We start from the raw sequence: 26,070 nt of genomic DNA on the forward strand, positions 1-26,070 counted from the left end.
ACTCTGGGCAGTGCCCTGAAGCCAGCGTACCCCAAAAGGCCATGTCTCCTGCAGGGAGCCTGTTCGTGTCTGGGGCTGCTGGGAGGCTCCTCCACCCTCCCTGTTGCTGAGGTCATGGAGAGGGCAGAGGCCCCAGGAGATGGGAGGAAGTGGGGTCAGGAAGTGCTCAGCCCCTCCTCAGCTGTCTTCTCCTCTGTAGGAAAGCCATCACCAAGTCGGGCCTCCAGCACCTGGCCCCCCCTCCGCCCACCCCTGGGGCCCCGTGCAGCGAGTCAGAGCGGCAGATCCGGAGCACAGTGGACTGGAGCGTGAGTGCCTGAACGCCCCTGGGTCCCAGCCCCTCTGGGCTCTTGGCCAAGGCGCAGTTGGAGGGTGGAGGCACTACAGGCAGCTGGGAGAGCCGAGCCTGGAAGGGTTGGGACAGTGGGGCAGACGGAGCAGAGCAGGGTCGATCGGGGCGCTGGAGCGGGTTTGTCTTGGGAGAGGGCGGGTGGGCGGGGGCTGATGGGAGGGAGGGCTGGGCGGCCAGCGTGCGCTGAGCAAGCCCATCCCGTGGCTAGGAGTCAGCGACATATGGGGAGCACATCTGGTTCGAGACCAACGTGTCCGGGGACTTCTGCTACGTTGGGGAGCAGTACTGTGTAGCCAGGATGCTGGTGAGTGCTCGTAGGGGCACGCTGCCCCCTGCTGGTGGAGCCAGCAGCCGCAGCCCTTCCGGGAAGGTGGGATCGAGCCGCTCCCTGGCACCCCTGCTGTGGGCCGCCCCAGGATGGTGAGGGGTGCAGGGGCTTTGTCCGGATGCCAGGACTGGGGCTTCCCAGTGCACACAGAGGGCAGGTGTGCTGGGGCAGGCAAGCCTCCGAGATAGACTTACCTGGTGCCTCAGGGGCCCTCTCTTCCTGTCCTGCAGCAGAAGTCAGTGTCTCGAAGAAAGTGCGCAGCCTGCAAGATAGTGGTGCACACGCCTTGCATCGAGCAGCTGGAGAAGGTGGGTGGGTAGCTCAGCTTTGCCCGCCCCTGTCCTTTGGGTGCTGAGGCCCTTTCAGCACGCACACACACCCACACGTTATACAAACACGGCCTGCTAGGAGTGACCCAGCCCTCGGGGGTGAAGAGTCAAGGACCCTGGAGCCAAATGCATGCGTTTGAATCCTGGCTCCTCACTGATTAGCTGCTGTATCCCCACTGCCTGGAACAAACCTGGCGCCTAGTGGGTTCGTTGAATATCCCTCAATGGAATGAATTGACGAATGGTGGCCCTTGTACCATTTCACCATGTCCAAACTAGTGCTTAGAAGAGGCCATTGATTTGCTGAAGCTTCATAACTCAGCTGTGGCTACACCCTGCCTCTGTGGAGACCTTTCCCCAAGGGCCATTGTCCACTGTGCATTTGCAGCTGGGGGCACGTCTGGGCACTGTGCTTCTAGAGGTGGAGGCAGCACTGGGCAGGCGGGTCAGGGCCAGGGGCAGAAGGGTTCACATGGAGGGGCAGGGCTTCCCAGCCTGCAGAAACCCAGGCCAGCATACGGGAGAGACTGTAAGACTAGGAGTGGCTCAGACAGGCTCACACAGGCTGCTTTCCCCAGCCTCTGAATTGTAAAGTGAGGCTTCCTTATACCTCTAATAAGGCTGAAGTAGGGACAGTTACGAGAAGGGAAATAGAAATGCAGCCCCAAGCACTGTACACTCATCATCTAAGGTGGAAATCAAGCTAGGGTTCCACAAATTAGCTAAAGGTCTCCAGGGGCCAGGCAGCGCAAGTCTGCATGCAAGGACCAGGCTGGCTGCATGTGCCCAGGTCGGGAGTGCCAGAGGGTGAGGAAGAAAAGGATGCGGCCGAGTGCGGTGGCTCACGCCTATAATCCCAGCACTTTGGGAGGCCGAGGTAGGTGGATCACCCTGAGGTCAGGAGTTTGAGACCAGCCTGGCCAACATGGTGAAACCCCATCTCTACTGAAAATTACAAAAATTAGCCAGGCATGGTGGCGCACACCTGTAATCCCAGCTACTTGGGAGGTGGAGGTTGCAGTGAGCCGAGGTTGCACCACTGCACTCCAGCCTGGGCGACACAGCGAGACTCTGTCTCAAAAAAAAAAAAAATGAGCAAACCATGGTCCCATGTTAGTGGGGGAGATGGACCCAAAGCTCCCAAACTCCCCCTCATCCTGGGCACTGGGTGGAAGGAGGAAAGATCCCTCTGGCTAGTGAGGAGGAGGCAGAGAGGCAGGAGGGCTTCTCACAGGAGGTGTCTTGTGTTTCAAGGACTCTCGTGATGATTTGGGGGTATCCCTACCTTGTGAGGATGGCTCTGGGTTGTCCTAGAGGGAGTGACCACATACCTGACCCCGAAGGGAGGTTCTGACATTTTGGTGGTCACTGCCATGTTTCACAGATAAATTTCCGCTGTAAGCCATCCTTCCGTGAATCAGGCTCCAGGAACGTCCGTGAGGTAAGTGCCCAGGGTGGTCAGGGATGGGGCCACCCTAAGATTCCTGCATGGGCCTCTGCGCAGTGCCTCTGGAGTGCCACCAGGGGGCTCTGCTCCCTCTAGGCTGCTGCTCGCTGAGGTCTGAGGTCTGCCATGTGGGGGCCTAACTAGCGCTGCCTGCGGAGGGGGTGGGACAGCTTGTGCCTCTTGGTGCTTCCCAGCCTTCTCTGTCCCTCTGAGTCTGAGCCTCTCCCAGGCCATGAAGAGAGTCTTTGGCCCCTCCTCCACTCATGCGCAGGACTGCAGAGCGCCTCCTGCAGCCCCGTGTATTGAGCCGCGTGGGCAGCCCTCAGGACTGTGCCCCCGCCCACCCCTCACCCAGTGAAATTTTCCCCCTTCTCCCCCAGCCAACCTTTGTACGGCACCACTGGGTACACAGACGACGCCAGGACGGCAAGTGTCGGCACTGTGGGAAGGTGAGAGGCCCTGCCCGAGGACATCGCCACCTGCCCCTGCGGGCCTGAGCCCAGGCTGTGTGGCCAGTGTGGCCTGCCGATCACTGACCACACCCTGGTGGGCAGAGTCCGGGGCTGAGTCTCAGCCTGGCTGCAGTGCCTTCAGTCCTCAAACACCCTGGCCTGCTCCTGGCCTCTGGGCTTAGTAGGAGAGCAGGGAGGAAAGTTTTCTTCCCATGTGGCACACCTGGCCTGCTTTGAAGCTGCAAGTGGCCCTTTGGAGAATCGTATAGACTTAACTCATTCGGTGACTCAGTGGATACTTGTGTGCCGAGTGCCAAGCTGGGCAGCGGTTTCCCACCCTCCTGAGGACAGTGTGGCTTGAAGCCAGGCTTTCCAGGCGACCGCCTAACCCAGTCCACAGTTGTTTGGTTCACTTTCTTGTTTGCTTCTTACCCGCCTCCCTCAGTAAGTGCAGGCTCTCAAAGATGAGAGGCTTGCTTCACTGATTCTCAGCGCCTGGGCCACTGCAGGCCTTTCCCAACAGCCTGTGTGATGAACAGGGAATGAATGTGATAGGTACTTGGAAGCGGCAGTAAATTTCTTTAACAGCACATGGGGGTCTGGTCAGGCCTTGAGGGTAGGAAGGAGGGAAAATCCGAGTGAGGCAGGAGTTAGCCTGCAGTGTGGCAGAATGGGTATGCATGCGGTGCCGTGCAGGTAACTTCAGGGAGTCAGGGGGCCCTGGCTAAGCCACCCTGCTCTTCAGGCTTATCTTATACATATATTTTTTTATTTAAAAAAATGTGTTCAGACTGGGTGTGGTGGCTCACGCCTGTAATCCCAGCACTTTGGGAGGCTGAGGCAGGTGGATCATCTGAGGTCAGGAATTCGAGACCAGCCTGGCTAACATGGTGAAACCCTGTCTCTACTAAAAATACAAAAAATTAGCCGGGCATAGTGGTGGGTGCCTGTAATCCCAGCCACTCAGGAGGCTGAGACAGGAGAATCACTTGAACCTGGAAGGTGGAGGTTGCAGTGAGCCGAGATCGCGCCACTGCACTCCAGCCTGGGCAACAAGAGCGAGACTCCATCTCCAAACAAAAAACAAAAAATGTGTTCAAAGCTGGGCATGGTGGCACATGCCTGTTGTTCCCAGTTACTTGGGAGGCTGAGGCAGATTGCTTAAGCCCAGGAGTTTGAGACCAGCCTGGGTAACATAGCAAGGCCCTGTCTCTGGGTGGAGAGAGGCTGGCACCAGGAGAGGGGCTGGGTCTGCTGCTCCAGGCCTGCCCTGGTGCCCATCCATCCTGTCTACCCTCAGGGATTCCAGCAGAAGTTCACCTTCCACAGCAAGGAGATTGTGGCCATCAGCTGCTCGTGGTGCAAGCAGGCAGTGAGTGGTGCCCCTGCCCCCAGGGCCAGGCCCTGCACTGCTGGGTTCGGGTCCCCGAGTCTGAACACGGTCCCGCTGAGCCCGGCCCCTCGCTCTCCTCAGTACCACAGCAAGGTGTCCTGCTTCATGCTGCAGCAGATCGAGGAGCCGTGCTCGCTGGGGGTCCACGCAGCTGTGGTCATCCCGCCCACCTGGATCCTCCGCGCCCGGAGGCCCCAGGTGAGTACTGCCTGCATTCTTGATGCCCCCTACGCACTTGGGGTCTACCAGCTACCCCAGCCTGCCCACCTCGTCACCAACGCCCCTGCTTCCCTTGCAGAATACTCTGAAAGCAAGCAAGAAGAAGAAGAGGGCATCCTTCAAGAGGAAGTCCAGCAAGAAAGGGCCTGAGGTCAGCCCTGGGCTGGGCAGAGGCTGCAGGGGAGCAGGAGAGAGGGGTCTGTTGCTCAGGGTACACAACTTCCACTCCCAGCTAATGCTGCCAGCTGGTGGGGGTCTGTGTGGGCTCTGGGGCCTCTGAGGAAGGCAGGATTAGATGCCAGTTTCTGCTCTGTGGCCTAGTAAGATCTGGCCCAGAGATGGTACATGAGGGTACAAAGGGGGGACAAAGTCACCCAGGGGGCCTGCTAAGGATGATGGTAGGGTGTCCTGGACAGGAAGGAGCTTACAGCCTCTCACCTTGTCTCCCAGGAGGGCCGCTGGAGACCCTTCATCATCAGGCCCACCCCCTCCCCCCTCATGAAGCCCCTGCTGGTGTTTGTGAACCCCAAGAGTGGGGGCAACCAGGTAAACGCAGCCTTGCCTCTCAGCTGAGGGCTCAGGCAGGGGTTGGGGTCCAGCCCATCTGCCAGCAGCTGTTCCCAGAGCCCGTTTCTAGCTTCTACTCCAATCCCTCTTTCCCAGGGATCCTGAGAAAATCCTGTCCTTTCTCCACCCCTCACCCCTTATTGGCCCTGGTTCCCATAGTCACACCCCTCTCCCTCTGCTTCTCCCACTTCATCCCACCACTGCCTGTCTCTCGGCTCCTCATCCCATCCAGGGTGCAAAGATCATCCAGTCTTTCCTCTGGTATCTCAATCCCCGACAAGTCTTTGACCTGAGCCAGGGAGGGCCCAAGGAGGCGTAAGTACTCGCCAAGGTTTTGTGGGGGACATGGGGGGGAGCTTGCCTCACTCCTGGGGTACAGCACACATCCCCTGACCCCACTGCCATCTTCCCGTGCGCCCAGGCTGGAGATGTACCGCAAAGTGCACAACCTGCGGATCCTGGCGTGCGGGGGTGACGGCACGGTGAGCTCCCCGCGTGGGCCAGCCGAGCACCAGGGCTGGGCCTGAAGCCGGGGTCCCTGTGGGCCTGACTTGCCTCTGTTCTCCCTCCCCCAGGTGGGCTGGATCCTCTCCACCCTGGACCAGCTACGCCTGAAGCCGCCACCCCCTGTTGCCATCCTGCCCCTGGGTACTGGCAACGACTTGGCCCGAACCCTCAACTGGGGTGGGGTAAGCACCCATAGGAGGGGGGTGCAGCTGGGGCCTCTCCAGCCACAGAGGGCTCAGTCCCTGCCTGCTCCCCTAGGGCTACACAGATGAGCCTGTGTCCAAGATCCTCTCTCACGTGGAGGAGGGGAACGTGGTACAGCTGGACCGCTGGGACCTCCACGCTGAGCCCAACCCCGAGGCAGGGCCTGAGGACCGAGATGAAGGCGCCACCGACCGGGTAAGTTGGCCAGGGTGGGGCGGGGCAGGGTGGGCAACTGGGGACTGGATCCCACTTTTCCACTTGCTGGTTCTGGGACCTTGGGCGTGTCTCTTCATTTCTCCAACTTCCACTTCTTCCTTGTACAATGGGAATAATAGTACTTGCCTCACAAGATGCTGTTTTTTCTGTTTTTGTTTTTTTTGAGACTGAGTCTCACTCTGCCACCAGGCTGGAGTGCAGTGGCACAATCTCAGCTCACTGCAACCTCCGCCTCCCAGGTTCAAGCGATTCTCCTGCCTCAGCCTCCTGAGTAGCTGGGATTATAGGCAGGTGCCACCACACCTGGCTAATTTTTGTTTTTCTGTTTGCTTTTTTTTTTTTTTTTTTTTAATTGAGACAGAGTCTCACTGTCACCCAGGCTGGAGTACAGTGGCACAGTCTTGGCTCACTGCAACCTCTGCCTCCTGGGCTCAAGCGATTCTCCTGCCTCAGCCTCCTGAGTAGCTGGGACTACAGGCACCCACCACCACACCTGGCTAATTTTTGTATTTTTAGTAGAGATGGGGGTCTCACCATGTTGGTCAGGCTGGTTTTGAACTCGTGACCTCAGGTGATCCATCTGCCTCGGCCTCCCAAAGCGCTGGGATTACAGGCGTGAGCCACCACGCCTGGTCAGAAGATGCTGCTTTATTCCACAGACACGCGCTGAGCGCCTGCTACCTGCCAGGCACTGCTCTAAGCAGTGAGCAAAACCAAGCCCCGCTGTCGTGCTCCACATGGCATGTCAGGAAGAAGTGTTAGGGGAGCTGACAGGCACGCAGGGAAATCCCCCAGGGGCCACCAGGCAGAGCAGGGCTGCGCCTGACGGCGGGTGAGCTGGGTTGAGCCCCAGCAGACGCCGCTGACCAGGGAGAGCCTGTGAACAGATGGGCTGAGCTGGCTCGGCCACACGAGGCCCCTGGAGCGAGAGGACATCTGTGAGGCCCAGCCCTCATTTTGATCCCTTGACCTTTTTCCAGTTGCCCCTGGATGTCTTCAACAACTACTTCAGCCTGGGCTTCGACGCTCACGTCACCCTGGAGTTCCACGAGTCTCGAGGTTGGCAGCCTCCCACTGAGGCCAGGGCAGGGTGGGCGCAGGAGTGTCCCCAGGAGGGTCAGACCCTGCTCCCGCCAGTGAAGGCATCCATCCCAGCCCTCCCCCAACCCTCCCTGGGCAGGCTGGGGTGACTCACTGGCCCCCACTGCTTGTCTCCACCCAGAGGCCAACCCAGAGAAATTCAACAGCCGCTTTCGGAATAAGATGTTCTACGCCGGAGTGAGTGGAGTCTGCACCCCCGCCTGTGCCCACCTCTTCTACCACCCGTGCCCCAGCCCACCTGTGTCCACCAGGCCCCAGGAGCCCTGCCGGGTGCTGGTGAGGAAAGATCTCTGTCAGCAGATGGTGACGCCCTCTGTCTCCCACAGACAGCTTTCTCCGACTTCCTGATGGGCAGCTCCAAGGACCTGGCCAAGCACATCCGAGTGGTGGTGAGCGGGGCCAGGCTGCCGTGGGTGGGCGGGCCGGAAGGGAGGGAGGCGGAGGCCACCTGCCACATGCACCTCAACACCCACCCCGCCCGCCTCCAGTGTGATGGAACGGACTTGACTCCCAAGATCCAGGACCTGAAACCCCAGTGTGTTGTTTTCCTGAACATCCCCAGGTGAGGAGGGGGCTCCCGGGGCTGTGGGGGGTGGGCCCTGCTGTCCTTGTCCTGCAGAGACTGTGTTTTGAGGCCCATGTCATCGCCCGCCCATGCAGGTACTGTGCGGGCACCATGCCCTGGGGCCACCCTGGGGAGCACCACGACTTTGAGCCCCAGCGGCACGACGACGGCTACCTCGAGGTCATTGGCTTCACCATGACGTCCTTGGTGAGTGGGTGCTGGGCCCATGGTGCCTGGTAGCACAGCCCAAAGGTGGAAGGGGTCACCCATACTCGCCTCCATGGGCCATGGCGGCCTAGTTCACCCTCACCTCCCTTCTTTGTCTCATTCCTCTGGCTTGAGAGCGACACCTACCCCCTCTCCTCACTATGCCTCAGGATACCTTCACTCCCCACTCTGACTGGGGAGTCACCCTCATTGCCTCTGTCCCCTCCCTTTCCCACCAGGGGTCTCGGCCTCCCCTCTGCTCTCTGGCCAGGGGTCACTTTCACCTTTGTTCTCTGGCTAGAGTTTCTGCTTCGGAAGGAGCAGAGTCTGGGAACCCCCTGCCCCCAGCCCTGGTGCCATCTGACCCGAGCTTCCTGTGCCCACAGGCCGCGCTGCAGGTGGGCGGGCACGGCGAGCGGCTGACACAGTGTCGTGAGGTGGTGCTCACCACATCCAAGGCCATCCCAGTGCAGGTGGATGGCGAGCCCTGCAAGCTCGCAGCCTCACGCATCCGCATCGCCCTGCGCAACCAGGCCACCATGGTGCAGAAGGCCAAGCGGCGGAGCGCCACCCCCCTGCACAGCGAGTACGTCCCACCCTGCCACGTGCCCTGGGTGCCAAGGCCAGACCCTGCCCTCTCTGGGCCTTGACTTCCCCATCTGTAAAAGGGGCTGACTGTCCCTCTGCCCCAGGGGTGTTGGGAGTGGGGCGGGACCTTCTCTCGGCACGTGGTTTGGTGCCAGGCTGAGGGTGGCACCGAGGCAGGCCCTTGCTGAGCCCTCACTTGCCGGCCCTGCCCGACAGCCAGCAGCCGGTGCCCGAACAGCTGCGCATCCAGGTGAGTCGCGTCAGCATGCACGACTACGAGGCCCTGCACTACGACAAGCAGCAGCTCAAGGAGGCCTGTGAGTGCCGTGGGGCGGCCTGGCAGGGTGGCCAGGAGGGGCTGAGGCAGCCGGGGCCCCCTTGGGCAGGGCTGTGGGGTGCAGCCAGCTGCTGACAGGTGCTCTGTTCTCCAGCCGTGCCGCTGGGCACTGTGGTGGTCCCAGGAGACAGTGACCTAGAGCTCTGCCGCGCCCACATCGAGAGACTCCAGCAGGTAAGGGGTGGGGGGCTTCCCCAGGTGCCCACCGAGAGGGTGGCGGGAAGTGAGGCCAGGCCTCTTCCTCCCGCAGCCAGCTCGCCCTGTGGAGCCTCCTCTGTGCTGGTTGCCCCTACTCCAAGTTCCCTTCCCTCCCTGGCCCCCGCTCTATCCCAGCCTGGCCTTTGCTTCTCTCAACAGGAGCCCGATGGTGCTGGAGCCAAGTCCCCAACATGCCAGAAACTGTCCCCCAAGTGGTGCTTCCTGGACGGTGAGTCTACTCCCAGGGTGCCAGGCTGTTTCCTGTTCCCTCCCTAGGGGATCCCAGGTGGGGGCAGCAGAGGACCTGGGCCTGGACATGGCACTCCCTGATCCTCAGCTGCCCTCTCTCCCACAGCCACCACTGCTAGCCGTTTCTACAGGATCGACCGAGCCCAGGTGAGCGATTGCAGGCCGGCTCCAGCCACAGCTGCTTCCGGGCCCCAGGGTTGCCTCTCCTGGGACGCCTTCCCTGTTAGCTCCCCCAATGGGCTCACTTCTGTCCTCATGCCTCTGAGGGCTTTTACACTTGTCTGTGTGCACGGACAGGGCGCGGCCCTGCCCTCCACACTGGAGAGTATAGGGTGGTGCCAGCCGGAAAGGCAGCTGGGCACCTACCAAAGGCTTGCTGGGGGGGTAGGAGGGCCTGGTGGCCCAGAGCCATCCAGGGAGACACAGAAGCAAAGGCACTCTGGCCAGGCGCCAGCTCACCTGGTAAAGTCTGGGCAGTCGGAGGAGGTGTCAGGAATGGGCAGGAGTGGGAGAGGGACAGCAGGGCCTGGCCACCTCCTTTCGGTGTTTGTGCTCATGGCAGAGGCTTCTCCAAGCCTACCAGCCTTGCTGCCCCTCGGCCCCCACCGTCAGGTGCCCTGACCTCCCGCCCTGACCTCCCCCCACAGGAGCACCTCAACTATGTGACTGAGATCGCACAGGATGAGATTTATATCCTGGACCCTGAGCTGCTGGGGGCATCGGCCCGGCCTGACCTCCCAACCCCCACTTCCCCTCTCCCCACCTCACCCTGCTCACCCACGCCCCGGTGAGTCCTGTGTCCCGTCCCTCCAGCCCCTGGCTTTCACCCCACCTGTAAGCCGATGACTTCTGAATCCCTGCTTCCGGCCCCTCCACCACTTAACTAAACGGTGTCAACCTGAACCTGGCCAAAGCCCACCTGACGGCCTTCAGCCCTGCGGTTCCCCGGGGAAGCGGCCTCACGTCCACCCGGGTTCCCTCCCTGACTTCTCCCTCCTCTGGACCTCATCCTTCAACCAGTCCTGGCAGCCCCCCGCCCCACCACCTGAGCACTCCTCCCCACCCCTACTGCCACCAGCCCTTCCTGGCTGCCACGCCCTGGCCCCCAGCTCTTGTATCCCTGTGGCCATTCGTGCCCTCGCACCCCCATCTCCATACCACGGTCAACTAAAAATGCAGAGCATACCAGGCCACTCCCCAACCTAGAAGCTTCTTTCTCAGCAACCCTTTGGACGTGGATTCTCCCCAGGCCCCCCATCATTGCACTGGGCTCCCAGCCCCCTCCCTGAGTTCACCTCCACGGTCCTGCCCCACTCTCTTCTCTTGGTTCTTTGAGGCATCAGGTGTTTGCCACCACTGGACTTCTGTCATCGCTGCCTCCAACTCTTCCCCCATCTTTCCGGAACTCCCCCACCCCCATCCCATTCGAATCTCAGCTTGGCTGTTTCCTCCTTGGAGGGGTTACTCCCAGGACCCCCTCTGCAGGAGTGCCACACCACCTGTTCTGAATTCTTCAGAGCAGCTCCGCTCTCAGAACTCCTTATTTATTTGACTTGTTTGCGTACCTGAACGAGAATGTAAGCTCCGTGAGGGCAAGGCCTTCCTCTGTCTCGTTTCCCTGCTGTATCCCCAGTACCTGGAATAGTGCTTGGTGTGTAGCAGGCACTCAATAAACTGTGGAAAGGATGAAGACGCCCCCAGTTGGGGCTGGGGAGGGCGACCAGCTGGCCTGTGCCGTAGCCGGTCACAGCACATCATGCTCTGTTGCAGGTCACTGCAAGGGGATGCTGCACCCCCTCAAGGTGAGGCCTCTCCCTCTGGGGCCCCTCCTTTCTGCCTGGTTGGGGGCAGGAGGCTCAGTGGGGTGGGGATAGGGCCCAGACACAGCCTTACACAAACACAGCCTTTGAGCTTCACGCACCAACCGAGCCCTGGGCACACACGCCCGGCCGGCACAGTCCTGTCCACTGAGGCACCAACCCAAGCCCAGACCTCTGACTGCAGAGTAACGGGCAGGTATTCCATGCAGGTGAAGAGCTGATTGAGGCTGCCAAGAGGAACGACTTCTGTAAGGTACTAGCTCCAGGCTCCAGTTCCTTCCCCCAGCAGCTCCCTCGGGCCCTGGGGAGCAAGGCCTCTGGGTTGGGCCAAGAGCTGACCTGCTCAGGTGCTGTCATCTGTCATCATCTGGCCCTCTGTGGGATGTCCAGTGATTGTCCCATTCCACTTCGCCGTTATCTCTGTCTAGGCCACAATAGATGGCTCCTAGTAGGGGCTTCCTAGCTCAGTCCACCTGTCCCTGTTGCTTAGAAAGGAGCAGGTGAGAGGAAGCACTGCTCCAGGGCTTGGTCACCAGTGCTGCCAGAGAGCCCACGGGCTGTGGGGTGAGGCCCCTCCTCTGGTGCTGCGGAGAGACCCTCAGAGGCAACTCGGGAGTAAGATGTGTGAGCGCACTCATTTCAGGCCTGTGCTGGTGTACCCGGCTGTGGGCCAGCGTGTGAGCTCGGGGAAGGAGGGGTGGCCCCAGGAGGTCCAGCCCTGCCATGCCTCCTGCCCTCAGCTCCAGGAGCTGCACCGAGCTGGGGGCGACCTCATGCACCGAGACGAGCAGAGCCGCACGCTCCTGCACCACGCAGTCAGCACTGGCAGCAAGGATGTGGTCCGCTACCTGCTGGACCATGGTGAGCCGGGCAATGGAGCCCAGGGCCTGGGGGCCAAGGTGGGAGGAGGAGGAGGGGCTGCCAGGCCTCTCTGATCACCCTCTCCCCTTCTCCAGCGCCCCCAGAGATCCTCGATGCGGTGGAGGAAAAGTGAGTATCTGGGCAGTGCAGAACCTTGGTCACCCCGGAAACCACCCTTTTCCCCACCCTTCCCATTTTGTCAGGTCAGAGCCCATAAACTTCCTGGCCACATCTGTCATCCCCTGGGCCACCCCTATTGCCCCAGAGCCCCGAACTTCCTGCCCTTTCTGATGGCCCTTGGGAGACAGATGGGTGGATCAAGGGATGGGATGGGGTACACAGCTAGCCCCTGCTCCCCCAGCGGGGAGACCTGTTTGCACCAGGCAGCGGCCCTGGGCCAGCGCACCATCTGCCACTACATCGTGGAGGCCGGGGCCTCGCTCATGAAGACAGACCAGCAGGTGAGCAGACGGCAGGCAGGGAGCCCACGAGGGCACCAACCAAACCTTTCCCAAGGTCCTAGAGGGGAGCTGGGGCTGGGGGCTGTCCCTGGGAAGACACAGTCCAGACCCTGGGAAACCTGAGCCAGCAGGGGAGGAGCTGGTGGGCAGACAGGCCTTCCTCCCTGACCAGGCCACAGGGAGGTAGAGCCCCTGCCTCTCAGCCTGCTAGGGGTTAGGCCTGCCTCTGGCCCCTGCTGATCGCAGCTCTGCCCTCCTCCAGGGCGACACTCCCCGGCAGCGGGCTGAGAAGGCTCAGGACACCGAGCTGGCCGCCTACCTGGAGAACCGGCAGCACTACCAGATGATCCAGCGGGAGGACCAGGAGACGGCTGTGTAGCGGGCCACCCACGGGCAGCAGGCCCTGGCCGCATGGCCAGGGGACGAGCGCCCTCCTTGCCCACCTCACTGCCACATTCCAGTGGGACGGTCACGGGGGGACCTAGGCCCCAGGGAAAGAGCCCCGTGCCGCCCCCTAAGGAGCCGCCCAGACCTAGGGCTGGACTCAGGAGCTGGGGGCCTCACCTGTCCCCCTGAGGCCCCCGCCGGACCCGGAGGCTCACAGGGAACAGGACACGGCTGGGTTGGATATGCCTGGGAGGGGTTCTGGGGCAGGGCGCTCCCTGGCCGCAGCAGATGCCCTCCCAGGAGTGGAGGGGCTGGAGAGGGGGAGGCCTTCGGAAAGAGGCTTCCTGGGCCCCCTGGTCTTCGGCCGGGCCCCCAGCCCCCGCTCCTGCCCCACCCGACCTCCCCCCGGGGTTCCTCCCGGAAATTCAGCCCCTGCTGCACTTGCCCGCCCTGCCTTGCTTGGCACCCGCTCCGGCGACCCTCCCCGCTCCCCCGTCATGTCATCGCGGACTGTGCGGCCCGGGGGAGGGGGGCGGGACTCTCACGGTGACATGTTTACAGCTGGGTGTGACTCAGTAAAGTGGATTTTTTTTCTTTTCTGCTTTTCTTCTTTTGCGGGGGAGGTCTAACAAGCAGCGGGGGCTGCGGGGTTGTCCTCGGGGTGCGGGACTGAACGCTGTCGACAGCACCTTCCTGGCGCCCCGGCTCCCGTTTGGTGGTTGGTCCCAGGGCCTGCCCGGTTCCTGACCTCTGCCCGGCGGCCGCGCTCGTCGGGGCCGGGGGCGGGGCCGATCCCCCCGGCTTCCCGCTTCCCGCGGAGAACAACAATGAAAGTGAAAGAGGGGTGGGGCGGGGGCGAGCCCGGGTTCTGTGGCCCATTTGCCCTGTGGCCTTGAGCAAGCCCCTCCCCCAGGCCTCGGGGGCTCTCCCGGTTTGGGGGAACCGGGCGAGGCAATGCCACAGGCCCAGGGTCAGAGGGGGGTGGGCACTTGCAGCCGCCGCTGTGGCCGGGTCTGGAACTTCTCAGACGGCTCCTGTCAGCGCCAAGTTTCACCAAATCCAGGCCTGCGGGCTCCTCCCCCAGGACCCCCACTCGCAGTCCCTCAAGCCTGTGCTCCCGGAAAGGCACTGGGCGACCGCACCCGTGGCTTTCTCTGGGGGACCGGGTCCCAGACTCCCTCCAGCACAGCAGAGCGCCTCCCTGCCCATCCGCGGAAACGGCCCCAGGTGGGCCGCGGCCGGCCGTGGAGGGGAACGGGCCCGGCGGGTTATACAGGCGCCGGGGCTCCGCGGCAAGCAAGAGAAGCCGGGGCCTGAGAACGGCCCGGGCCCTGGCGTACGGCAGGGGACGACCCGGGATGGGGGCAGCGGGCGGCGGCGCAGGGAGTGGGCCGGGGGCCGGTGTGCGCGGGCGGGACGGGGCCCGGGGTCGGGAGACCACCGCTCGGAAGATGGGGCCAGGAGAGGCCGCCGTCGCAGCGCAGAGGGCACCGGCGGGGAGAGGCGAGGGCGCGGGGCCGGGAACACGGACGCCGGAGTAGAAGCGCGGGGGGCGCGGGCTGGAGCGGGGGCGGGGACGCCGGGGTCGGGGGCGGTGCGGGTTTGAGGGGAGGGGGCGGGGCGGGTCCTTCCCTGGGGGGGTGGGGAGAGGGGGCGGGGGCCCATGTGACCGGCTCAGACCGGTTCTGGAGACAAAAGGGGCCGCGGCGGCCGGAGCGGGACGGGCCCGGCGCGGGAGGGAGCGAAGCAGCGCGGGCAGCGAGCGAGTGAGCGCGCGGCGGCCCCTGGTCCGCCCGGCCGCGGCCGATCTGGGGGCTGGGGGCTGGAGGCGAGGGTGGGGGTCTGAGCTGCGTCCTGGGCTCGAGGCGTCCCCCGGGGAGTCGCCTCTTGGCGGTGCGTCCGGGCTAGCGGCGAGGGGCCGCCCCAAGTCTTCCCACCGCCGCCACCCTAGCAGCCCGACTTGAGGCCTGGAAAGTGGAGCACGCGGGGGTGGGAGGGCCCTGCACGCGGCCCCCGGTGGGGAAGGGGACGGGCCAGGGACTCAGACACTCGCTCTCCCCCCAGGATGCAGCACCGAGGCTTCCTCCTCCTCACCCTCCTCGCCCTGCTGGCGCTCACCTCCGCGGTGGCCAAAAAGAAAGGTGATGGGGGATGATCGAAGGAGGGCTGGGGACGGGCAGGCGAGGCCCCGCCACCTCTGGGCTGGGCCGCCTGGGTTCCTAGCCTGGAACCCCAGGAAGGCGGCCCCCGAGGGAGTCTCCCCGTGCCCCCGTCCTGAACTCTGTTCCTCGCGCGTTGTAGATAAGGTGAAGAAGGGCGGCCCGGGGAGCGAGTGCGCTGAGTGGGCCTGGGGGCCCTGCACCCCCAGCAGCAAGGATTGCGGCCTGGGTTTCCGCGAGGGCACCTGCGGGGCCCAGACCCAGCGCATCCGGTGCAGGGTGCCCTGCAACTGGAAGAAGGAGTTTGGAGGTGAGGCGGGGCGCAGGCGGAGGGCAGGAGATGGGGGCACAGCCTCGCCGAAGCCTGGGCAGACCCTTGGAGGGGGGGCCGCGGGCCGCGCAGCGCTGACCTGGGCCGCTCTCTCGCCAGCCGACTGCAAGTACAAGTTTGAGAACTGGGGTGCGTGTGATGGGGGCACAGGCACCAAAGTCCGCCAAGGCACCCTGAAGAAGGCGCGCTACAATGCTCAGTGCCAGGAGACCATCCGCGTCACCAAGCCCTGCACCCCCAAGACCAAAGCAAAGGCCAAAGGTCAGGGAAAGGAGAAGGGGGTGGGGCTGTCGCAGGGGGCTGCGCCCCGCCTGTGAGGGGACCATTCCAAGTTAAACCTTGAGTTTTGAGTCCTGGCCAGTGGCTTCCTGACATCGCCTCACTTGGCTTCCCTGCCTGGAAAAGTCTGAGATGGGCACTACAAGAGAGGCCGCAGGTGATGCTGGGGACAGAAATCTTCCCTGGCCCAAATAGGGACCACTCCAACCACTCCATTGGAGCATCCGGCTCAGGACCTAGGGAGAGTGTCCTGGAATGGCTTGCCTTTGCCAGTTCTCCAGCCACTGGCAGCATTTGGTCAGCTCTGCCCTTTCTAGTCTTGGGAGGAGGTCAAGGCCCACCCTGGGCCTCTCAGCTCACTCCTGACTCAGCCCAGCGAGGCCAACAGGGCAGGGGTGAATCTGCCCGCTTCTCAGGTGAGGAGGCTGAGGCTGTCCAGGACCAGCACTGGAAACTTGAAGGTTTTCTGATCCCAAGTGGAAATAGGAAGCTGGGGGTGTCCGATGTCCACATCACAATGGCTGCCCCATCCCTTGCTTCCGGGTCAGCTGATTGGAAACCACTAGGGGGCAGAATCCTCTCCTTCCGTGATGCCCGGGTGTTTGTGGAGCCGGCGGTCTGCAATGGGTCGGCCTAACTGCTGATATGGTATTAATATTTCTTTCTTGTTTTACAGCCAAGAAAGGGAAGGGAAAGGACTAGATGCCAAGCCTGGATGCCAAGGAGCCCCTGGTGCCACATGGGGCCTGGCCCACGCCCTCCCTCTCCCAGGCCGGAGATATGACCCACCAGTGCCTTCTGTCTGCTCATTAGCTTTAATCAATCATGCCCTGCCTTGTTCCTCTCACTCCCCAGCCCCACCCCTAAGTGCCCAAAGTGGGGAGGGACAAGGGATTCTGGGAAGCTTGAGCCTCCCCCAAAGCAATGTGAGTCCCAGAGCCCACTTTTGTTCTTCCCCACAATTCCATTACTAAGAAACACATCAAATAAACTGACTTTTTCCCCCCCCAATAAAAGCTTTTCTTTTTTAATATATAAAAGCCCCTTCCCAAGGAGTTTGCTGTGGAAACGTGTTTGGGAGTGGGAAGGTGGGGAGAAAGACCAGGCTGTAGGGACTGGTGGGTTTCAGAGGGCTTGGGGGCCTGGTGGTGGGTGCTCTCCAGAGCTCATGGAAAAAGCAGAACAATTACAAACATTCCTTCCAGGGCCCCTGAAAGGGTGCCCTCCCCCAGGGACCAGGGCTGGGGAAGGGAACCTGGCTGACTCACTGGAACCACCACACCCATCTCAGCCCCACCCAGTCAAAGGTCTTTTGATACAACTCACAGCCAATCAGGAAGGTTCTACCTATGGGGGAGAGCAGATGCGGGGACTGCGTGCCTACCTCACTGCCCACCTCCCCCCTTCCCACTGTCACGGAAACCTGAGTGAGCCACCAGGCTGACCCCTTTCCTCTTGCCTGTGTGACCCAGGCCTCAACCCTGCAGAAGCCAAGGGGTGAGAGGTTTGAAGAGGGCAGATGGGAATGCCGCCCACCACAGCCTCACCCTGACTCGATGTGTGACCTGGAACAGCCTTCTAAGGCCGGGGCCGCAGGAAGCTGTCTTCTGAATAAATGGACCACTCACGGCTCAGCCTGGGATCGCAGGAGGCCAGACCTCAGTTCCTGAGAGAGAACCCCTGACCTCCCAGCTGCCCCATCTTAATGTGACAAGGGCAGTGCTGCTGGGGTTGGGGGGACCTAGCCTCCATCATACCCACCCAGAACCTGGCTAAGTAGCTGCAGCCAGAGGAGATTTCTGCCCCTGGAGTGGGATTTGGGGAGAGGGGGCTGAGCCTACATGCGGGGTGCAGGGGGGCAGAAAGCACCGATTACAGCAGAATGGGGGACCCCACCCTTCTACTCCCTTCCCAAGCCTCCTTTTCCAAGCACCGGCCCCTTTGTTCTTCCTGAGGGGGCCCTGGGCTTCGGCCCCTGTCCAGATGTCCATTCTTCCAGCACTGCCGATGGTTGGTCACAGTGGGGCAGGTGCCCACCCAGGCCAGTGCCCCGCAGCTCACTGAAGCAGGGCCACAGAGGTGGGCCAGGCGGCCCCAGTTCAGACACTCCCTGGGGTGAGCCTCCTCAGCCCGAGCAGAGATCTGGTCTCTGAATGCAGCCACAGAGCCTCTTCTGAGCTTCCTCCTCAGCAAACATGAACACAGAATGGTGCCTGCAACTCTTCCCCACAGCAGGTGAGCTGTGTGGTCCCCCAGCACACGCACGCAACACCAGCACCTCCTAGGGCACTCCTGCCTGCCTACCTGGCAGTGCCGATGTTCCGATACTGGCACAGCAGCAGGTGCCGGAAGGTCTTTTTAAAGGTGGCGTTGCACAGAGCGTAGCAGGCAGGGTTGATGGTGCTGTTGACGTAGCAGAGCCAGTAGCCGATGGACCACACCGTGTCAGGGATGCAGCTCTGACAGAAGGTGTTCACCAGGACCATGACGTTGTAGGGCGTCCAGGTGAGGATGAAGGCTAGCAGGATGGCAAAGATCGTTCGTGTCACTTTGCGCTCCCGGGCCGCCATCTGCCGCTTCTTGCGCACCTGGTTGCGAGCGATGCTGGCGAACTTGCGGGCCACGTTGGCCGCAGGGCGCATGCCAGCCGGCGTGGCAGGCACGATCTCAATGGCTGTTACACACTCGTTGCCTGTCTGCTTCGTCACAATCTGGATCTTGGACCATTTGGAGGCTGGGTTGAGGGCCCGCGGCTGCAGGGGAGGGGCGGGCATGGCGGGCGTGGCGGTCTCTGTGGTGGACAGCTCTGTGGCTGGGCGTTCCTTGGTGTTCTGGGTGGCACTGCCTGAGCTGGACTCATTGGAAGTGTCCTTCTCAGCCACGGGGCGCGGCGGCGGTGGCAGCGCCGGCGGGGGGGCCTCCTCCAGCTTGCCATTGCGCAGCTCCTCCCGGGCGGCCTCCCCAGGCGGGGCCTTCTTGATGCTCTGCTTCATTAGTGGGCTCTTGAGGAAGGCCAGCGTCTTGGCTTTCTTCTCCTTCGGGCCCTCGGGCCGGTGCTTGTGGACTCGGCTGCGACTGGCCAGGGAGATGTGGATGTACAGCACCGTCATGATGACCACAGGCAGGTAGAAGGCAGCAATGGCTGTGCCAAAGGTCACTGCTGGGTTGGACAGGAACTGGATGAAGCACTGGTTGTCGGGCACCGTCCGCTTGCCCACCACAAACTGCCAGAACAAGATGGCAGGTGCCCAGAGCACGAAGGACAGTACCCAGGCAGCGGCAATCATGAGGCCTGCCATCTTGGTGGTGCGCCGGGCAGGGTAGGTGAGGGGCTTGGTGACGCAGAAATAGCGGTCAAAGCTGATGATGAGAAGGTTCATGACAGAGGCATTGCTCACCACGTAGTCCAGGGCCAGCCACAGGTCGCAGACCACGGCGCCCAGGGGCCAGTAGCCCTTGATGATGTACACGGTGTAGAGGTTCATGGAGAAGGCGCCTATGATGAGATCAGCACACGCCAGGCTGAAGAGGAAGTAGTTGTTGACTGTCTGCAGCTGCCTGTTGACCTTGATGGACAGCATCACCAGGATGTTGCCCGCGACAGTCACCAGGCTCAGGGAGCCTGTCACTGTGGCAATGAAGACCATTTCCACCGTCTCATAGCGATTGTGAGATGATGACGTGACCAGGCGCACGGACTGATTGCCCGAGCTGCCATTGACAGGTGTGAAGTTGGCCATGTTGGTTGCCAGGGGTGGGTAGGCCGTGTCTGGGGAGGAAGGGGAGAGAAAAGCATGAACTACAGAAGGGAATGTGGGAGTCATCTGGAGGTACACTGGTGTCAAGGTGACAGAGGGACATTCTCTGGCAGAATGTCTAGAGAGAACTCTGTCCCGCCATCCCGCATTTGCCCATTCGTTCAACATTAATTGAGCATCCACTGTGTGCCAAGCATTGCTCAGGGTGCTGTGGCTACAGAAGTGAATAAGACATACATGGCCCCCTGCCTCATGGGGGGGAGACATGCAAATACGTGAGCCACAAAAGAAAAAAAAAAGGCAGGGTGACGAGAGAGTGAGTCAGAAGGCAGGACAGGCATGACTCCTTGCTAGGTGAACAGGGAAGCCCTCACCCACCTTCTGGGTGGTCCTCTGCGTGATGAGGAGCCAGCCACAGGAGGAGCTGTGGAGAGTGGCCCTGCCAGGGGCAGTAGCCACAGCAAAGGCCTGGAGGCAGCGCAAGGCCTGGAAAGAGGCCGGTGCTGGAGGAGCTCAGGGAAGCAAGAGGAGGAGGAAAGTGGTCCCAGCAGCATGTCGGCTCTGGGGAGAGGTGTTCTGTTCATCCATTTACCCGCTCGGTCATTTCCTAACACCTACTCTCCAACCCCTGTAGAAGGCACTGGGACAAAGGCAATAATAGGGGTAGTATGAGCACCTAACACTGATGGTGCCAAGCACTTTTGACACTTAAAAAAAGTGTCTATTTGTTTATCGATTTATTTGTAGAGACAGGGTCTTGGTATGTTGTCCAGGCTGGTCTAGAACTCTCGAGCTCAAGCCATCCTCCCACCTCCTGAATAGCTGGACTCCAGGCGCCACCACGCTGGCAACACTTTCTATAGTATTAACTCATTTCATCCTCACAACAAACCTATGAGGTAGATACCATTTTTTCTCTACTACTTACAGATGGGGAAACTGAGGCACGGAGCTGTTAAAAGCCTGACCAAGGTTTCACAGCTTCTTGCATTACGTTGCTGGTGGGGATAAGTGCGGGGTGAGGTGGTGAGAGGAAGGCAGTCCCATAACGAAGGGCTCTGGCTGAGGGAGGCCAAAGAGCTCCAGGAGCCAGAAGGCTTTGCAGGGGACCAGAGGCGGTGTGTGGAGCTGGGCACCCCAGAGAGGAGGAGAGTCCCTGCAGAAGGGGCTTCAGGAGGTACCTGCCACTGTCACGTCCCCTTCAAGGAGTCCTCAGCTCCAGCCACAGGGTGTGCAGCTGGGAGGGAGGCAGTGCAGGGGTCACTAGGTTATCAGAGAACCCTGAGGCCCAACTGGGGACCCATGAGGTGAAAGGATTGTCCCAGAGGGAAGAGAAGGGCTGCCAGGGCCGCCAGTTCCCTCCGCAGTCCACTCCCCACACCGGGCGGCGCCCTAGCTGGAGTCCCCACCACAGGCCCTTCCCTGAGCCTGCCCTCCCTCCCACCAGGCTCCTCTTAGCTCTCCTCCCCCTCTTCCTCTTCCCTCCATGTGAGGGAGGCCCACGCCAGCTCTGAGTGCCAGGGCAGCCGCTCAGCCCAGCCTCCTTCACACCCGCCAACACACACACCGCTCCACAGACGCACGCGGGCCCATCACAGCCACGCCAGCCCAGCAGGCATGGTCGGATACGCAGTTCTGTGCGTCTGTGTGTGAGAGGAAGAGAGGGCGCGGCAGCCGGCTGTGGAGGAAGGAGCACTAACCTGCAGCCTGGGCTCCGGCTCTGTGGCCTGAGACAAGCCACTGCCGCTTCCTGCACCTCTTTCTCATTTGCAGAATAGAGACGATCCTGTCCTGGGAGATCCTCCCCAGCAGCTATAGGGATTAGCACCTAAACTTGATCTCTATACATAAACACAAAAATGCACTGCAGGCTGGGGCCAAGGGCCAGGGTAACCGCCCCAAATCTGACCCTAGCCCTTTTATTCCACCATCGCAGATACAGACCCAGCCTCCTAGCCTGATAGTTCAAGTTCTCCTGTTCTAAATCTTTGGTTCGTAGGAGGAGAGGCTGAGAGCAAGTGTTGTCACCCCCAAGGTCACACAATGAGTCAAGGGCAAAGACCAGATACTGCCCTCTCTTGGGGTCCCTGACAACCCCATTTGGCTCTGAGAGCCTCTGAAATAGAAGCTCAGGTGTCACTCTCTGAGCTGTCCCCTCCAGCACCGGGAGGCTGCCCTCCCCCAATCACTCACGTGCAGGAGGGGACAGGGCAGGCAGGAGCAATCAGTCAGCCAGCCCCAAGGAAACACACTTTAGCCTCCCAGGGCAGGATACAGGCCAGCAGGATGATAACAAACGGGGCTAGAAGTGCAGAATGTGAAAACAGAATAGCTCTTGTTTATTGAGTGTTAACTGTGCGTCAGGAACCCCTCTGAGCTTTTAATATAGATTATCTGGTTTAATCCTTACAACAGCCTGAAAAGGCAGGTATTATTAGTGTCCTCATCTTACAGATGTAAATATCCTCTTATAGATGAGGATAATGTTAATAAACTGGCCCAAAGTCACCAGGTTAGGAAATAGGGGTGGGGGCAGGAGAAGAACCCGGGAACCTCCTTCTTAAGTCCAAGGTGCTACTGCTCAGAGTTGACCTCCTGCCTCCGCTCCCCTCGACCCGAAAACCACACAACTGAGGGACTGTCCAGGTGAGGCTTGGGTAGGGTCCCCTCACATTCCTGCTGGCTTCTCGACTTAGCTTTCCCAGAAGACAAGCGATGTCTTGTCTTCTCCCAGATCCTGGCGGCTGGGCTGAGCCGGGACCACTGGATGGCCGGTGATTAAGTCCTGCTCTTGGCCCGCGTGAGGGAGCTGCCAGGTGCTGACAGGGCGAGGCTCAGGGTCTCCCCGACTCCGCCCCGCCCCAGCTGTCGTCGTTTTGGACACCTCGGGGTCACCCGCAGACATTCCGACCCCCTCTGGCGCCTTTCCCTGGAATCCAGATACGCCTGGGATCTGGGGAGCGAGCCGCCGCTGCCGGGGCTGTGCGCACCGCTAGATGGCAATGTCGGTCCCTGGTGCCCGCTCCGGACCTAGACCGTGCGGCCGCCGTTGGCCACCGCCCCCAACTCCAATGCGACTGCGAACCCAGAGGAGCCCTTAGGCAGAGCCTTCCTGGGAAGAGACGTGGGGTCCCCTCGCCAGGCCCCTTGGGACGCCGCCCCAGAGCTGCCCTCGGCTCTGCGCGGGGTTCTCGGGTGGGAAAGTTGAGGGAGCCCGGATTCCACCCGGCACCCTGCGAGGAACGTGTGGGCGGGAGCGCGAGTGCGAGTTCTGTTTGTGTGTGCCTACGGGGGAGCGCGAGTAGACGCTAGTAGCTGTCTGCATGTGCGTGTGTGTGCGCACGGCCACGCCTGGATACCAGTGCGCCCGTGAGAGCGCGTGAGCATGCCGCGCCGTGTGGACACGTGCATGTGCATGCGTGTGCGTGCCTAGGGTGCTGTGGCTGGGAGGATGCACACGGTTCGGGTGCCTCTACACCTGTGGACTTGCATGCACAAGCAAATGCAGGGCCGAGAGTGGGTGACCGGTCACATTCCAAACGCCCCTGCCGGAGACTCAGCCAGACCTTAGCTGTCCGCCTGAGCGCGGAGAGGGTCGGGCCAGGAGCCTGCATAGGGATTGTACCTGGCCTGTGGGTGAAGGGTTGTGCGGGACAGGAAGCCAGACTACTAGGGGCTGCGTGCGACGGGCCACCTAACTTTGGGACGCCGTCTCAGCCCGGTGCCCAGAGGTGTCCATGTCCTTAAAGATGTGGCAGAGTCCCAGCCTCTGACTGACATCTGTCGAGGGGCCTCTGCGAGAGTCGCCCAACCCGGGCTTGAGGGACACCAGGCACGCTCAGCTCTAATAACTCCCCTAAGAGGCGTTATTGCCAAAAGCCGCCCATTCTCGCGGCGAGAGGGCACCGGCAGTGCACCCACAAGGCGGAGGCCCGGACGGAGCTGGGGTCAGGCGAGTGCAAGACTCTTTTCCTCCTTCTCTCCTCACCCTGCACCCTACCCCAGAGGCACTGTCTAGCCCCTGTGACCAAAGTGGGGACCCAGTTTCTCAGCTAGGGTCGGGCGGGCCTCGAGGGCCGGGTTTTCCTAGGCCATCTGGAGGCTCCTCCATGTCTCCGCCGTGGTCGAAGGAGCCCTGGCTCTCGGGTGCCCCGCCCTCCCTCCAAGCCCCTAGCACGCAGTTCCTGCAGCCTCTGGGCGTGGGCACTGTGCTTCCCCGAGTCCTCGACACCCCTCTTCCCCGGGCGAGACCGGAGGGGGTGCTCCGCACGCCCGTGGGGTGGTTTGGGGTATAGGTCTTCGGTTCTTGGGCATTCACTCCATGGCTCTGGGAAGGCTGTGGCCCCTGGATCTGTCCCTGGGGCGGGAGAGGAGACTCCAGAGTCCAAGGGAGGGAGAGGCGAAGATTTGGCACCGACATTGTGCCCAACACTTCCGTTGCGGGGCCGGAGGAGGGGGCCTGGAGCTAGAGGACCCCGGCTCGGAGGCTGGGCAGCAACGGGGGGTAGCACCGGAGTGGGGGAGGGGTGTCGGGGAGGGCAGGGGTGTTTTCCGTCGGGGCTCAAGGTCGTAGATGGAGGACTCCAGGGGCCGGAGTGGGCTGGCAGCGCGGGGGCAAAGGGGTGGAGGGAGAGGGAGGGCGGGGAGACGGCGGGAAAAGGGCTCTTTGGGGCTTCAGCGCCTGGCGCCCTGCAGAGCCGCCAGTGGGAGGGCTGGAGTGCCGGGTCCCACCCCCGACGGCTGCCCCTGGCTCCGTGGGGTCTGTGGGCGGGCAGTCCCCCGCCCCCGACATCCTGGATGCCCACCCCTTCCCACGGACGCACCCGGGCGCACCTGGGGAAGGCTCCGAGAGCCCCCGGCCTTGCTTCCAGCGGGATCCCCCAGCCCCGGCCCACTGCCGCTCCCGGCACCGCGCTCGCCCCGGAGGGGGTCTGGCGCCCTGTCCCAGTCGAACCCACCTCTGGGGAGCCTCAGAGCGTCCCGGGGACCTGCTTCCTGCTCTTCCCGGCGAGCCCCCCGCCCCCGCGCCGCCGCGGAGCCACTTACCCGCCGCCTCTGCCCAGCTCCCCTCGCGCCAGACAGACGGCGGGACGGACTCGCGGCCCCGCGGGCCGGCGGGGCGGGCGGCCGGGCCGAGGGCCGGGGGCGGGGACGGGGTGTCGAGGGGCGGCCCCTGCTCCGCCCGCAGCTCCCGGCGCTGTGGCTCCGACTCGCGCTCACGCTCGCACTTTTCCCCGAGCCGCGTGATGTCACGAGGAAGCAGCCAATCGTGGCGGGGCCGCGCCGCCCGCCCCGGGCCGGTCACCCGGCGGCGACGCGCGGGGGTCAACACCCGAGGCGTCGGAGAGCCCGGCGGTCCGCGCCCCTCTCGGGGGCCTGACGGCAGCTCCCCGCCTGGGCACAGAGGGCGCCGCCCACGGCCAGCGACGCAGGGGAGCAGGGGGCGCTGCCCTCCGGGGGGTGGGGGGTGTCCGCGTTGTCATGGGGACGCGGCGCCCCCTCGCGGGCTGGGGAAGGAGCTGGCAGCCGGGTCCCGCCGCGCTCCCGCCTCCGCCCTGACCATACTCCCGGGACCCTGAGCTATTTTCGCGCCTCTCCGGGACCTCAGCGCCCTGCGTGGCCCCGCTCGCGGTTTGGCCGCGAGGCGCGGGAGTCTGACCCCAGCGGGAGGCTGCGGGTGGGTGGGGCGGGCTGCGCCGCCAGGGATCCGTCGGGGTCGAGGGCCGGGGAGCTCCAGCCGCGCCGCTGCCTGCCGGCCGGGCCGCCCGCGAGGAGGGGCGCCGTCGGGGCCTGGGGAAGCGCAGGAGCGGGTGGACTGGAGAGGTTCGGCCGGGGAGAGAAGAGCCCACCGCGGACCACTCGCCCGCACCCGCTCGGCTCCCTGCTCGGCGTTCCGGGCCGGGGAAGGGGCGCGCCCCCGCTCTCCCAGCCCCGGCATGGGACGCGCCGCCAGTCCAGCCGCAGCCTGGACCGCGAGTTCACCGCCGCCTGTGAGGGACAGTCGGTTGCCCAAGGTCGCCGGGGCCGGAGCCCGGGACAAGACCCCGGAGAGCGGGCAGCCAATCTCAGAGGTCGCTGGGAACCGCACGGGCCGTAGCCTCAGGACTCGGGGCCTCGCCCAGGCTGGGCGGACACTGGGGCGGCTTCAGCACCTCGGAGAGCTCCCCGCGCCCTGGCCCAGCGGCCTCGCCTGCCTTATCCCGCTCCAGCGCTTGTCTCCCTCCGAGAGCGCCCTTCCGGGGGACCGCCGGGGTCGGACGCTCCCCACTGCGCCCAGGACCGAGGCCTGTAACCCCAAATTCTGATCGCAAACATTTGATTAAGCTTAAGACGTCTGGTTTCTTCTCTCGGGGAAACAACTCAAGACCCTCCCCCGAGGGCCGGAGGTGGTGAGGGCGATTGCGGGGGCGGCCGTGGAGGAGAGGCAGGAGCCTCTTGGCAGAGAAAGGGAGGGAACTCGAGTAGAAGCCAGCGCTGCGGGGCTCTTGGTGTGGGGTTCTCCGCGCGCAACCCGGAAGTGGAGGTCGGGTCCTCAGAGCTCGCGAGCGCGACGGCTGGGGTTGGTCGGAATTGGGAACTTCAGGGCTGGGGTTGGTTGGCTAGAGTAGGAAGCCATCTTCTGTTGTTACATGAATGATCGGGTCTCCCAAGACCTCATAACTGGGGGTGAAAGAAGCACTACTGTTCTTGCCCCACTTCACAGATAAGGAAAGTTGGTTCATAAGACCCTAAGACGGCACTCCTGCACTTCTTCC

The 26,070-nt window shown here is 62.6% G+C and overlaps 3 protein-coding genes across 18 annotated transcripts in view; 2 read left to right on the top strand and 1 right to left on the bottom strand.

Annotated features, from left to right (window-relative positions):
• DGKZ (diacylglycerol kinase zeta) overlaps nt 1-13,385 on the top strand; it is a 47,785-nt gene extending 34,400 nt beyond the window's left edge. For 4 of the 13 annotated variants that reach the window (XM_030794840.1, XM_030794842.1, XM_030794832.1 and 1 more), the window contains 30 exons: nt 200-308; nt 561-656; nt 914-988; nt 2,394-2,450; nt 2,837-2,905; nt 4,209-4,280; nt 4,383-4,499; nt 4,600-4,671; nt 4,971-5,066; nt 5,320-5,402; nt 5,509-5,569; nt 5,663-5,776; nt 5,853-5,993; nt 6,995-7,073; nt 7,237-7,292; nt 7,442-7,504; nt 7,604-7,677; nt 7,776-7,887; nt 8,274-8,473; nt 8,692-8,792; nt 8,907-8,986; nt 9,170-9,239; nt 9,366-9,406; nt 9,907-10,046; nt 11,030-11,061; nt 11,289-11,332; nt 11,820-11,940; nt 12,036-12,069; nt 12,302-12,401; nt 12,664-13,385. In XM_030794840.1, coding sequence (XP_030650700.1) covers nt 200-308; nt 561-656; nt 914-988; nt 2,394-2,450; nt 2,837-2,905; nt 4,209-4,280; nt 4,383-4,499; nt 4,600-4,671; nt 4,971-5,066; nt 5,320-5,402; nt 5,509-5,569; nt 5,663-5,776; nt 5,853-5,993; nt 6,995-7,073; nt 7,237-7,292; nt 7,442-7,504; nt 7,604-7,677; nt 7,776-7,887; nt 8,274-8,473; nt 8,692-8,792; nt 8,907-8,986; nt 9,170-9,239; nt 9,366-9,406; nt 9,907-10,046; nt 11,030-11,061; nt 11,289-11,332; nt 11,820-11,940; nt 12,036-12,069; nt 12,302-12,401; nt 12,664-12,780 — 2,626 coding nt within the window. In that variant the 3' untranslated portion in view covers nt 12,781-13,385. Of the gene's footprint in view, nt 1-199; nt 309-560; nt 657-910; nt 989-2,393; nt 2,451-2,836; nt 2,906-4,208; nt 4,281-4,382; nt 4,500-4,599; nt 4,672-4,970; nt 5,067-5,319; nt 5,403-5,508; nt 5,570-5,662; nt 5,777-5,852; nt 5,994-6,994; nt 7,074-7,236; nt 7,293-7,441; nt 7,678-7,775; nt 7,888-8,273; nt 8,474-8,691; nt 8,793-8,906; nt 8,987-9,169; nt 9,240-9,365; nt 9,407-9,906; nt 10,047-11,029; nt 11,062-11,288; nt 11,333-11,819; nt 11,941-12,035; nt 12,070-12,301; nt 12,402-12,663 lie in introns of all 13 variants that reach the window. The other 9 variants (XM_030794835.1, XM_030794837.1, XM_030794829.1 and 6 more) reach the window with 3 other exon arrangements.
• Nucleotides 13,386-13,472: 87 nt separating this feature from the next.
• MDK (midkine) lies at nt 13,473-16,592 on the top strand. Of its 3 annotated transcripts, none has more exons than XM_030794847.1 (5): nt 13,473-14,015; nt 14,853-14,929; nt 15,090-15,257; nt 15,378-15,539; nt 16,234-16,592. In XM_030794847.1, exons 2-5 carry the CDS (start codon nt 14,854-14,856, stop codon nt 16,257-16,259), a joined length of 432 nt encoding a protein of 143 aa, XP_030650707.1. In that variant the 5' UTR covers nt 13,473-14,015; nt 14,853; the 3' UTR covers nt 16,260-16,592. The 3 variants fall into 3 exon arrangements, with proteins under 3 accessions (XP_030650707.1, XP_030650706.1, XP_030650705.1); XM_030794846.1 differs by lacking the exon at nt 13,473-14,015 and adding an exon at nt 14,026-14,124; XM_030794845.1 differs by lacking the exon at nt 13,473-14,015 and adding an exon at nt 14,449-14,554.
• Nucleotides 16,593-16,780: 188 nt separating this feature from the next.
• On the bottom strand, nt 16,781-24,504 carry CHRM4 (cholinergic receptor muscarinic 4). Of its 2 annotated transcripts, none has more exons than XM_030794844.1 (2): nt 24,362-24,504; nt 16,781-19,326 (listed from the first exon to the last, which is right to left on the bottom strand). In XM_030794844.1, exon 2 carries the CDS (start codon nt 19,295-19,297, stop codon nt 17,858-17,860), a length of 1,440 nt encoding a protein of 479 aa, XP_030650704.1. In that variant the 5' UTR covers nt 19,298-19,326; nt 24,362-24,504; the 3' UTR covers nt 16,781-17,857. The 2 variants fall into 2 exon arrangements, with proteins under 2 accessions (XP_030650704.1, XP_030650703.1); XM_030794843.1 differs by having other exon boundaries at nt 24,274-24,504.
• Nucleotides 24,505-26,070: the final 1,566 nt, after the last annotated feature.

This window comes from Nomascus leucogenys, chromosome 15 (assembly GCF_006542625.1).
Source record: "Nomascus leucogenys isolate Asia chromosome 15, Asia_NLE_v1, whole genome shotgun sequence".
Classification (NCBI taxonomy): domain Eukaryota; kingdom Metazoa; phylum Chordata; class Mammalia; order Primates; family Hylobatidae; genus Nomascus; species Nomascus leucogenys.